Raw genomic sequence first — 12,752 nt, 5'->3', positions numbered from 1 at the left:
TTTAGTTTTATTTTATAGCAACATGGCACAGAACTTAAGTAGCAAAGTTTCTAGGTTCTGGGCTTTATGAATATGGAAAAGTATTTTCCTGTTCCTATATCGACAATGTAGTTCTGCTGTTTAAGCTCTGTCTGAAAAAGCTCTGTGGTACCATTATCCTGACAGAAAAATTCTTCCTCCTCTGAATGTGCCCTTTCCCTCTCATACAGAAGGCACAGCACAACTGTCCTCAAGGAGCTACAGAGCAGAGTCTCATTCTCAGATCATGCCAGGTCATCCTTGTGGTATTGCTGTGTATCCTAATGGTGCATTGTCATGTTCTTATTGAAAATCCCATTTATTAAAATATATGTCAACTCCCATAAATTTTCCAGGATGCCCTCATGCTGATACTGGTCATTACATTATTTATGCTAATGAGAGGAATCAATTGGTGGTTTTAAGTTTTGACATCACACATTGACTTTACACTCTCAAATAAAAGGACACCTGGGGCTCATTCTCCTCGTGCATCAGAGGAGGTGCATGAGGTGAATCAATGTGTCCCTCCTGAGTATGGGGAAAAAAGGCAGATGAACATATGGATAACTACAGAGCTCCAGCAGAAGTCTCTAATTTCTTTATAGCTCTGTCTCTAGTTCACTACCATGAAGGTAAACACAAGAAAACTTAAATGTTACCACAATACTCATCTGGAATAAGTCGTGCAATTTTGGGGAGGAAAAAAAAGATTCATTTATACCAGATGAAAAGAGTTACTTTTGGAAATTCAGAAGAATGGAAAGCCTATCTTAAAAGTGGAGACTAAAGGACTGGACTTGTTTATCTTGGCAAACAAAGGCTGGGGACAAGGTTCTCTTTGATCTGTAAAATGGGGGCAAGATGAGAAGAAGATCTCCTTAAACAACTAAGCATCAAAGAGGAGAAAGAAGTGGGGAAACTCATGTGGTCCCACTTACATGACTGTGAGAAATAATAATTTTGTGATGCTTCTGCCTCACTTGAGGAAGGGAGGTTGCAGAATAGGTTCCCACAGGTCTATGCAGACTGGATGGGGAAGGACGGGAGCTGCTGAAGGGGACTGCACATCAGCGAGTTTGCAGGAGCAAGGGATGGACTCTGTGAGTCAGGAAAGCCTTTCAAATCTGGTAATGGATAACTGCCTAAGTACAGGAAAAGGTGTTTAACATGGCCTGCCCTCCTTGCAGACAGCAAAAGGAAAGAGATCTGAAAGACAAATGGCTCCCTAAAATGACTTTTTAACTTCTGGTATTTTAACATTGGCCAGTCATATGCTGGAGACTCTCTTCCTAACCATAGTCCTTGCAGCATTTTGAGGAAGAACTTTTCCTTTTATTAGTGACTGCCCAGGCACTTGGAAATGGCAATTTCCATTCACAGAGTCATTCTCAGTTTTGCACAAGTCTGTGACAGTGGCTCGGAAGCTGGAAGATTTTGAATCTAGAGAAGCCTGACTAACAGCAACACTGCCTGCACTCTTAGAGGAGTACGTGTAAACCATTTTGAGAAAGGCAGATTTTGTGTTTGTTTCTTGCTTGTAAATGATGATATAGCATTTTGGTAGAAAAGTGCAGCAGAGGATTCCATAATTAGATATTAAAACAACGATGATTTCCACTGCTGGCAAGTATTTGCCAAATGTGGTTGCGTAGACAGGGATAAATACAATCCATGCTATAAAGTAAATTAGCATGCCAAAAGTGATGAATTTAGCTTCATTGTAATTCTCTGGCAATTTCCTACCTTTAAAGGCAAATATGAAGCAAATAAATGCTAGGGCAGCGATGTAGCCCAACATAATCCCAAAAGCTACAATAGATCCCTCATTGCATTCCAGAATTATTGCTCTCGGGATTGAGAAATTTTGATTTACAAAAGGTGTTCTAAATATAAGCCAGAAGGTGCAAATAATAACTTGAATTCCAGTGCAAGTGGCCACAGTGGGAATAGGTTTATACATGCATTTCAGGAAATTTTGAAGCTTGGGATCAAAGCTAAAAGCTAGTAAAATTTTTAGTGACTTTATTAAAATACATGAAATGCAGAGTGTAAAACTTATACCAAAGACTGCTTGCCTAGTTTTACATTTGAATTCTGTGGGTATATCTATGAAGAAGACAGTGCTTAAAAAAATTAAGAAGTGGCTGAAGAGAATAATATAGCAGACAGTCAGACCACCAGATGCCTTTACTACTGGTGTGTCCAAGTTTTTGGTAAATATTACACAAATGGACAAAACCAACACAACCCCAAAAGCAGAGAGGAGGAGGAGGAAGATAGCAAACCAGTCAGTCCAGGCAAGGAAATAGATTGTCTTCCTGTAGCACGTGCTGCTGTTGACGGGAGCCCAGTAGGTTTTGTTGTTACATCGGTAGCAGTAATCCATATCTGGAAGCAGAAAAAAGGGAAGATATCTTAGAACCCTGAAGTTAATAGACTGCAAAGTGGATTGTAGGGATTTGAGACGCAGGAGCAATGTGGGAAAGGATGCTGAAGGGAAAGGATGGGTCTGACTGGCTCCGAGTGCGGCTGTCGCTGCCCAGGGGGAGGAGCTGCAGGGCTGCGGTGGCACAAAGAGCTGAGGACAAATGCCCGGAGCTCCCTGCCAGCTGGGGGCAAGCCTTGCCTGCAGCCAGGGGCGAGCAGGGAAAACGACCAGTGAAATGTGACCAGTGGAGCTTTAATTCAAACCTGAACAACTCGAGAGGAATCAGTTCTCTTGCAAAAATTTGAATTGCTTTTCTTTCATTCGTCTATTTTAACAACAAAACACCGTAATATTCTCTTTACAGATAGCTTTTAAAACACAACAGCAAAAACAAACATTGCTTTAGATAAGGATTTGAAAGGTACTTTTGCTTTGCAATTCCTATTTTCTGATATGGAGAAATTTCACAATTAATTGAATAAGCAGATAAATTTTACTTTTCTTCTGCTCTCAGGATGAAATAAGATAAAAAGTACATGCTACCTTAATTTTCTTAATTCCATCTTTCTTCCCCATATTTAATTTTCACCTTTAAAAGATTTTGCTTAAACCAGCAGTAAAATATACATTAGATTTGATACAAAAATGTACTGTACAGTATATTTTCACCTTTAAAAGATTTTGCTTAAACCAGTGGTAGAGTATACATTAGGTTTGATACAAAAATATATTATACAAAATTATACTGTTATATCAAATAACACAGTACTCTGTGGTAAGACACAAAATGTGGTGCTAGGTAAATTACATAACCCTTGACCTTCATAGATTCATAGGCTTCCAATCCTTTGGGTTGGAAGGGACTTTCAAAGACCGTCTAGTTCCAATTCCTGCACCAGAGGCAGGGACACCTTCCACCACACCAGGTTGCTCAGAGCTCTGTCCAACCTGGCCTTCAACACTTCCAAGAATGGGGCAACCACCACAACTTCTCTGGGCAACCAGTGCCTCACCACCCTCAAAGTCAAGAAATTGCTCCTGACTGGACTGAATGTACTAAGGAAAGACAGGGAGGAAAGACTCCATTTAATGAGAGTAAATCTCACTGATGAATCAGCCAGAATTTCCATCCTAGCAAAGGATAATGCTAGTCAGCTGGACAATCTAATTACTTTAAACTTGGCCTTTACAAAAGCATTTATACCAAGTTTTACAGGAAAGTGATCATAAATAAATATTTAAATCCCATTCAAAAATTTAACCCATGGTTCTCAAGGCACATTATATCCAAGCAAAACAATTACATTGATATTGAAATAAACCTTTATTTGGATACTAATTTTTTACCTGTTTGGTTGCTGTAATGGTTTTCTGGGCAGTAAATACACTCATAGCAGCATGTGTGTGGACTTTCTGTAACCTTTTTCACCTGGCCTGGACTGCAGGGCTGGGAGCATGTTGACTGAACCTTCTGCAGTGTGCAGAGGGAAAAAAAAAAAGAGATCATCATCTTAGGTACAGCTAATTAGCAGGGAACATTAATAGAAACCTCCAGGATTTTTGCAATTTTTTAAAATCATACATATTTTAAGGAAATCTGAAAATCTGAAAATTATGTTGAAAAACAGACATTGTAGGGTCCATGTTTGTTGTATTTTCTCCACACAGTAAATGAGTAATTGAATGGGGTGTTATTTACCCGATAATTTTATTTTTGGGCCCTGAATGCTAATTTCTAGATTTGTGTACACCTTTAAAATCAAGATCAAAGTCTTTCTTTCAGCTTTGAACTTGCATTTAGACTACAGAGGATCATCTTCAAAGAATGCACAGAAGCATCTGAAGGGGAATTTGAACTAACTGCTTCAAAAATGAGATCCTGAATCTCTGCTCAGCTGCTCAGAGCCCAGGTGAGACACCTTGGCTGGAAGGAGATGCTTTGGAGGGTGCTCTGTGCTGCAGCTCTGACACTCCTGACCCTCGCCAGCTTGTCCCTGAGTCATGAAGCTCCACTCTGGGTGTGTGATCAGGGCCTTCTCTTGAGGTCTCCCTTCATGTCCTCCTTCCAAAGACATTTTTTTTTGTCAAATCACCTGTCCTGAGGCTCACTGCAATCTCATCTCCTTCCGAGATGGTGTTTACAAGGAGGTGGAGACATTCCTTGCACCACAAAGAGGGACAAGGTTTGAGGTTTCCTTCTCTACTCAGCTAAGTTCACATGTGGGGACCAGAATTCAGCCCACCTAGCAAGCAGCCTCTCCCTGCCCCATTAGTGGGGAATGCCTTGCAGCACAGAGCTGTGCCGTGCACTCAGACGTCCACCCATGCACAGAGGACAGATTGTCCAGCTGGAGCTGGCCAGGGCCACCCACTAGTCCTGTCCACACTGGTGCTGGGGCTCCCGGTGGCACCACCTACTCATGCTGCTGGCCCCAGCTCTAACAGGGGCAAATAAACAACAAAACTTTTTTCTTTTTTAACAATGAAATCAACACATCTGAATCTTCATGTTAAAAAAACATGTGGTACATAAGTGAGGGCTTTTTTATACGCCATAATTTTTTATTTTAAAATCCCTTTGTAAGATTCTGTAATAGCATCCTTAGCATACACATAACATTCTAGGGGTATTCTGGAGAAATAAAGAGATTTTTGTATCACTGGGCCTGCTCATAGGCTAACATGCATCTCCGAGTGCATGAAAGGGGTTGAATAAACTCAGAAAGGTTTCTTTGCTCTAGGAGGAAAACATGAAATCACCCAAGAGATTTCTAGCTGGCACATGTTCCAGTAGCAAGTGCTGCAGGGAGAAAAAAACTGTCTTAAAATAAATTTCACACATTATGTCAACAAATTAAAAGTTACCTTTAAAGCCAGAAAGTCTTTTTTTTTCTCTTCATCCTCAAAGATAAAGTCACCTTTCTCAGCATCGTATTCTGCCATAGTGGTGATTTCCATGTGGCCATCAATTTCTTTCCAAAGAAGGACATCATAACTGGTGCTCATATCGCCGTGGGAGTCAAATTTGACTTCCTTATCACCATCAATGACTACAACTCTTTTAAGTTCTTCAAGGAGCTGCACATAAGTTTAAGGAATGATAACATACACCAGTATCATGTCAGTGTGACAACCTGAGTAGTTTAACATATGTATGATAGTATAAAGTTAAAAAGAAATGCTTTTAGGACAAAGAAAAATATTAAAATTCGAATTCATTTTGTTTACAGAATTACATTATATAGACAATCATTCTGGCTGTAAAAATCTATCACTAAAACAAATCATAATTTCATAAAATCATAATTCTAGTATATTTTCCAGCCTTGATAAATTGGTGTGATATTCAGAGCAAATATTTTTGATGGCATAAACTAAGAACCTTTTGGCCCTCTAAGAATCTTTTGGCCCGCTCCTTCTTGTAAAGACCAGTAGTGAGCAGTACTCCTGTCACTTTACTGTCAGCAGAATCAATCTGGGCAACATTTGCTTCCAGAGTAAATTCTCCCAGCATGTCTGGGAGTAACTAGTACTGTTCCCAGCTGCAACTCAGCCTGAAATTTTGTATGGCAAGGTGAGACTCAGAACTGTTAAAAATCAATGAACAATATATATGCTTTGTCAAGGCAACTGTCCAGCTCCATATAGCAATCCATTCTGTTCAAGAGGGGAAAACTTCTGCCTCCCTCATCACAGGCAGACAGATGAAACAGGTCTGTGTGGATCTAGAAAAGGACAGGTTAAGGCACATTATATATCCCCACTCCCAGTGCATGGGGAGATCATTGAAGTACTCCCATTTAGCTGCCATGGCTCTTAATTGAAGAAAAAGCTTTATTATTTTGCAGGCCTAATGATTTTTTTGGCATCAATAGTTAACTGACAAGAAAAAAATTCAATGTTTGGTGAAAGGCTGAGTTCAACTGCATTTGAAAATCATGCTGTTACATGGGTGCATTTGTGATATTCATAGCATTTAATAAACATGCTGACGTGTATACTACCTCAATAGGCTTTGTCAAATGTATGTAACATATCTAGTAACACATACACATCTAGTGTATATAGTATGCCAACTTGTCATGTATAATGTAATTTTTTTGGGCATTTATACAGTTTATGAAGAATTGGTGTGTTTCTAACCAATTTGATTGGTGCATTTGATTTGGATGCTGCGTAGTTGTGTGTAATGAATAGGGTTTTTTCATTGTATATACTCAGATTACTAATTTAATTTTTTTGTTCTCCACTTTTTCAATTTGTCTAACAATATGAGAACACGAGAGCTTTTTGAATGCGTGTTGAGCTTCAGACAGAAGGGGTTAATATTTAGCAACCTCTTGGTGTAACTGGTTTTTGGCATTATGGTGTAAATGTAGCTCCATAAAGCTGCATTCCTGCTAAACAGACCTGAATTTGTCCCATTAGTGTTTACTAATTCATGTAATTAGTCTGATTGTTACAGGGTTATTGATTAGTTGTTTTTTATTTCAAATCCCATATCTTGGTTTGACCTGCCCTGACCTAGGATAAGAGGTCAGAGCAAATCAGAGTGCTTTCAGGGGTTGTTTGACTTTTAAGTGAATATTTGTTTAATCTTCTGAGTAAAAGTGTGTAAAAGTGAATTGTCCTGAGCAGGTTCTTGGGTAAAAGGTCAGGTCAGGTTTACTTGTCTGATTTTTCCTCCTCTTTTCCCACCCAGTAGTGTGATAACAAGTGCCTCACTCATCTTAAAGATTATGTCTTTATATATAAAAGTCAAGATCAGACACAGGTACAATGTATAGCCTTTTCAGTTTCAGGTAGAGGCTCATTATGGAGGACAATACTTGAATTAAGACAAAACAGATACAGTGGTGAGAGAAAGGAGAGAGGAAAATTGTAACTCTTTGGTGAATGCTCCTGTCCTGCAGTATCCCCATCACTCAAGAGCACTCACGATGTGCATCGCAGTGGTTTGCAGCAATGGGACCGACCACTATAGTCAAGTAGCTGATAAGGAGTATTTTGGTAAAAGGACCAAGCTTTTATCTCCAGGAATAGGGTGGCAAAAATGCGATGAAAGTTAGGCAGAATGAGACCTGTAAGAATGAGCATCATACCTCCCAGGGAGTGAAGGCAGACAGAGTGCAGTCTCTGTCCTTGCACAGCCCTTTAATGGCATGAGCTATAGCATAGACTGCAAGCATAGTACTATGGATAAATCCTGGTTCAACATTAGCATTCAAAAAATCATCTCTCCAGATCTGAGGCTTACTCCCATCATTTTCCAATAGATTATCCTGGGACTGGTTTGCAATGCACCTTTGAAAGTCATGATATTCCAGGTGTGCACAGACTGACAAAAGCATAATATATTCACGTAAAAACTTGTTGTTTTCAGTTGGCTTTTCATGAAGGTTTCTCAAAAACTCTTGGAATGAGGAGATGTCTCCATTTTTAAATCCAAATCCCACAACTGTTCCCAGCTGTCTGATATTGGGCATTGTACTGATCTTGACTGCAGCTGACCAGTTATCACTTGCAATCCAGATTTTATTAACGTTCCTCTCAATTGCCTTCTTGAATAGTTTGAGCACATGAAACTGTCTCATAAAGACAACAATAACATTTACTCTTTTTTCTTTGACAATATTCTCAATTGCTTGATCAACTTTGGTGTGAAAGGTGCTGTCAGAGAGATAGGCTGGCAGCATCTCTTTAAAAGCTATGCAAACGTTGTTTGCCATGGCCTGGACGCCGAAGCTCTCCAGAGCGAACCGCCCATTGTCATCATCAGTGGCTATTACTCCAATCCAGTTCCACCCAGATTCACAGATCAAGCGAGTCATTGCTCTTGTCTGGTGAAAATCACTGGGGATAGTCCTGAAGAAAGAAGGAAACCTGATTTTGTCACTGAGGATTTCAGCTGATGATGCAGGACTGACCTAGGAAGAATGAACAATTCAGTTACAGATGTGTTCTCCAAAGGATGCCAAGAGTTCCAAAGCTGCCATGGTTGCTCTTTCTTCCCACCTGACCCAGACTCCCTCCTCCTGTGAATGAGCATCCACAAGCTGCAGCTAAAGGGGGCAGGTTCTCTCTCCCTGCTCTTAGGATGCAGACTTGTGCCCAGCACCAGTTAAACTTTTTCCCTTCCACATAATTCAGTGAAGACTGAGAGCCAAATCTTTCAAAATAGATATGACAGTAATGATGATATAAAGATTTTGTTTTACTCTGTAAAACAGATACCATCAATATGCTCTTCAAAACAATATTTAAAATATTAGCTATTTTTGAGTCTCTATTGAAATTGCTAGTACTCTTATATTTTGTAGTATTTTCCTATCACTGTGTGCTTTAGTATGGTTCAAACACACGCACACGCTCACACACACATATATTTTCTCCCCAATATATATTTAATTATTATATTTCAAAAGGATCATTAAATTGGTTGGAAGAACCTCACAGACAAACAAACAGTATCCAATAATACAAAATGTTATACTTTTTTCATACAAAAGATTTATTATCTTTATCTTGCAAATGTAGCTGGAAAAGCATAAAAAGAACATTGCTATTTAAATCTCTCCAGTTTTAATCCTTTCTTATTTTTTTGTTGGAACTTTATTTTGCCCTATATTTCTTGACAGTTCTTAAAAAGTGAATTTAAGGTTTCCAAAACAAGAGTCACCAGTCTAGAGGGGATACCAAAATCTTACTGAGTCAGAACACTGCAGATGCTATTGATAAGAAAAATCTGTTGATTCCCATTTTCCATCTATGCCCTACTGCAGATTTTTTTAGTCACTTGCCTTTTGATTATGTTCAAGTGTGGCACTTTGGTTTTCATACTTACTACAGTTCCTGTGGTGGCGTTGGAGGTCAGAATTACTTCCTACCATTGCAGAGGAGAAGATTCAGTTAGAAGTTATCTTTAGTTCAGATTTTATGTCTTTTCCACTTATTTGGTTAATTTATATCTATTGCCAAAACCAAAGTGCAAGACAGGATGGTATGGAAGTGGATCTGTTTCTTCCTTCTTAGTCCTGGCCTTGACCCCAATTCTTTCACAAAGGTGACAGCAGGAAGGTTAGCACAGCCTAAGCACAAATGTGGGACTGTACTAGTCCTAGAGAGGTCAGAAATAGAAAAGAATGTTTTGGGAAGGACTAGTGTGGATCTAAACTGCTGTACTCTTTCATTTCTACAATTGTTTGAAGAGTACTAGGAGAAAATCTTTGTTTTAGAGCAATCTTCCTCACTTCCCTGTCCATAATTTTTACTGATTCCAACTTTTAATTTCTCTTGGGCTGGAGAGAATTCCTGAATTTCTGGACAGATCACATCTGATCTGGTCTCTATTTTTTTTTTTTTTTTAGCTTGAGGTTGAGTATTGTCATATTCACCACCAGGCAAAGTGTTCATGTCAGCTGTAACTTTGCTGCCTGAACAAAGTCCTTGAGTGTCATCCAAGGTGCATTGGAGTAACCAGGACTGACAAGAGCCCAGCATGAGCCTGGAAAAACACTTGGATAAATGTGCCTTGGGTATATAAAATATCCCTTACTGTCTTTGTTTGTGTAAGTGAATCAAGGCCTCCACTTGGAGCTGAAGCCCACCTGTCCTGATGTCCTTAGGATAAACCAAATCCTGCCCTGTGGTAAATATGTGGCTTTTGCAAGTCCTGTGATTAGAGCCTTAATTCTTAGCATGGTAAATCTGATCCTCTGTCCAAAATAAAATAGTTGCCTCAAGCCTACCTGTGGGATTAATTGCAAAGCCAACAGCCTTGACACTGCCATGGACACCTCTGAGTAGCTGGCTCCAATGACTGCCTTGACTCTCGGGATGTAGTCTGAGTAGTTGCACTTGAACTCCACGGCATCCTCAGAAGAGTTGAATTTAGACAGAAATCTCAGGGCAGACGCCATGGCTTTTGTAACTTCTGCACACGTGTCGTAGATTTCGTAGCCCAGGGTAACTCCAGACAACAGCGTTGAGTTGTTGATGGTTTCAATAGCATGTATCATTGCAAGTGTCTGAAGAAAAACTTGAATTTCAAAGCTGTCACAGAAATATAGGTGGTGTTTTTTAGAAAAACTTTGCTGGAAGCAAGGGTGAAGCAAAGTCTGTTTTGAGCATATCCCTTAGAATTTTACAACTGCTGAAAAGAACTGATGGGTAGTAAGTTTTGTGTGCTTTTCTTGGGTTTATCGTACAAAAGATTAAAAGCCATTTTTTTCTCATTTAACAGGAGACTAAGTAAAATAAACACAGAGCCGAAAATATACTTGAATAAAAGTGTTTTTCTGAAAAAGAAAAATGTACTAAAAGTTTAATTTTCATGATACATGAAAATTTGCAAGTGATATCTTCAGGAAGCATCTGTCAAAGTCAGTGAAGATATTCTAGTTTACTACACCTGCCCACTAAGTTTTTTAAAAATGTATTTATTTTCACCAAAGGCATGAAGCAAAGAAAAGGAAGTACTAAATGTTTCAGAATAGAAGAAAATATTTCAGAGGTCAAGGTCTTTAGAGGTTGCATTGATGTTTCTGAAATATTCTTCAGACCTGATGAAGTTAGCCCAGATATTTCCCCTCATCTCCAGTGGATGCTATAACAGGTGATTAATCAAAACTGAGATAGCACAAAATGTCTACAATACAACAAACTCTCATCTCAGGCAAACTTCTCTAAAGATTACAAATCTTGTGATCTAAATTAAATTTCAGATGGACTGGAGATAATTTATGTCTCCATAGAAAAATAATGGAAGACAGACAGAATTATCAACTTACTCAACATTTTGACATAAATCCAGATGGATACCTGCATACCTAGCTAATTATTAGATTCAGATGTGGGATTAAGTTGTAAAATTGAAATAAAATTTGTGGATTTGCACCTATATTTCAATTTTTAAAAATACATGTTTGGAATTCCTGGTCTTAGGAAATATTTATTTTGTAATTAAAATAAAATTCTTCACCAGGTTTCCTTTTCATGTATTCCAGAAAAATGGACGTTTCAAGCACAGTAGGACTTGGAGCCAACAGAATAAATATTCTGGTGCAAAGAATGCATGCATGGCAAGGTGTTTATATGTAGGCTATCATATAACATAAAGCCACAATTATACTTCCAAGTGTAATAATGATGGTAATTTAAAAAATAACTACAGTGTCACCATCAAGGTACTATCATAGATTATAACTGAGCTGCCCAAGAGATGGGAGGCAGACTTTACTATGGGCTTGGGGAAAATGGAATAGTCTGCCTGTGTCCAGATCATGTAGGTTCAACTTCATAACAAATAATGAATAGATGCCCAGTTGAGTCCTTCAGATCTATGGCAAATTAGCAATATGAAATGTATACATGGAAATCAGATGATAACACAAACATCCAAGGCTATTTGATTATCTGTGAAGATTGAAATAGGATCAAATGCTCATTCCCTTCCTCAGTAAACTGCAGTATTTTTTATTGTAACTTGGCCATATTTTGTCATTCTCTGTTAATTTACATGAAATTTATCTGTAAATTTACGTGAAATTTATGTGATGTCCAAGGAATTTTTAAGTCTAAGCGAAAAAAGAACCAGAATTTGTTGACCATAACATAAGAGTTACATGCCCAGTGTCAGTGGTCTCTTCTTTGCTGTATGTTTAATTTCCAGTATTACTCACCCAGCACAATTCTGAATTACTGGCTTGATGGGATCTTCTTCTGGACGCAGCATTTCGCTGTGAACTGAGAACAAGCCTCCAATAACGATGTCCCCAGGAGAACTGGCACCCACAAAATCGTCAGCATTCTGGCAGGAGAAAGCGACGTCGGTTCCAACCATGAAGCAGGGGATCAAAAAGATAACAAATGCCATGTGTCCCAGCTTTGAGTCAATCAAGCTGCAGCAACAGCAAAGGCTCCTGTGTCATCTGTAAAGAGCAGCAAAGGACAAAGCCTGCACTCAAAAGCTGGTGATACCTCATAAGGTGCTTGTATTTGCCTCACTGGACAAGGCTTTTTAATTGAAGGTACTAAAGAAGTGCTGTCAAATAAAATGTGAGGGTGCGGTGGTGTGAGAGTGCAGAGGGAGGGAGAAAGATAAATGAGTTTAAAAGGAAATGCTGGACATTAAATCTCTCATGTTGTGTTCAAAGTTTCTGATACCTTATCTGAAACATGTGGCAAATATTTTGGTATAAATTTGGGCTTGTTTTGAATTCCTTCCAGCTGAGTGCAGTGTGCAAAGAAGTAATTATATAATATGGTAGTAGTGATACTGCTGTGACCATGTTTTAAGAGCCTG

General features: G+C 38.9%; 1 protein-coding gene across 3 annotated transcripts; it reads right to left on the bottom strand.

Annotated features, from left to right (window-relative positions):
* GPRC6A (G protein-coupled receptor class C group 6 member A) lies at positions 1 to 12,323 on the bottom strand. Of its 3 annotated transcripts, none has more exons than XM_074538658.1 (6): positions 12,130 to 12,323; positions 10,198 to 10,501; positions 7,552 to 8,376; positions 5,315 to 5,527; positions 3,797 to 3,920; positions 1 to 2,409 (listed from the first exon to the last, which is right to left on the bottom strand). In XM_074538658.1, the coding sequence occupies exons 1-6, from the start codon at positions 12,321 to 12,323 to the stop codon at positions 1,289 to 1,291; spliced, it is 2,781 nt and encodes a 926-aa protein (XP_074394759.1). In that variant the 3' UTR covers positions 1 to 1,288. The 3 variants fall into 3 exon arrangements, with proteins under 3 accessions (XP_074394759.1, XP_074394761.1, XP_074394760.1); XM_074538660.1 differs by having other exon boundaries at positions 8,065 to 8,376; XM_074538659.1 differs by lacking the exon at positions 5,315 to 5,527.
* Positions 12,324 to 12,752: the final 429 nt, after the last annotated feature.

This window comes from Zonotrichia albicollis, chromosome 3, assembly GCF_047830755.1.
Source record: "Zonotrichia albicollis isolate bZonAlb1 chromosome 3, bZonAlb1.hap1, whole genome shotgun sequence".
NCBI lineage: Eukaryota > Metazoa > Chordata > Aves > Passeriformes > Passerellidae > Zonotrichia > Zonotrichia albicollis.
Note: the sequence above shows the minus strand (reverse complement) of the source record. Positions and strands in the feature narration are given on the sequence as shown.

Bases quoted from the DNA above. Each gene is read 5' to 3' on its own strand.
- GPRC6A (XM_074538658.1), bottom strand. From the start codon at position 12,323: ATGGCATTTGTTATCTTTTTGATCCCCTGCTTCATGGTTGGAACCGAC. The intron at 10,502-12,129 runs GTGAGTAATACT...TTTCTGTGACAG, and splicing joins GTAATTCAGAATTGTGCTGG to CTTTGAAATTCAAGTTTTTC. The intron at 8,377-10,197 runs GTAGGCTTGAGG...CATTCTTCCTAG, and splicing joins CTTTGCAATTAATCCCACAG to GTCAGTCCTGCATCATCAGC.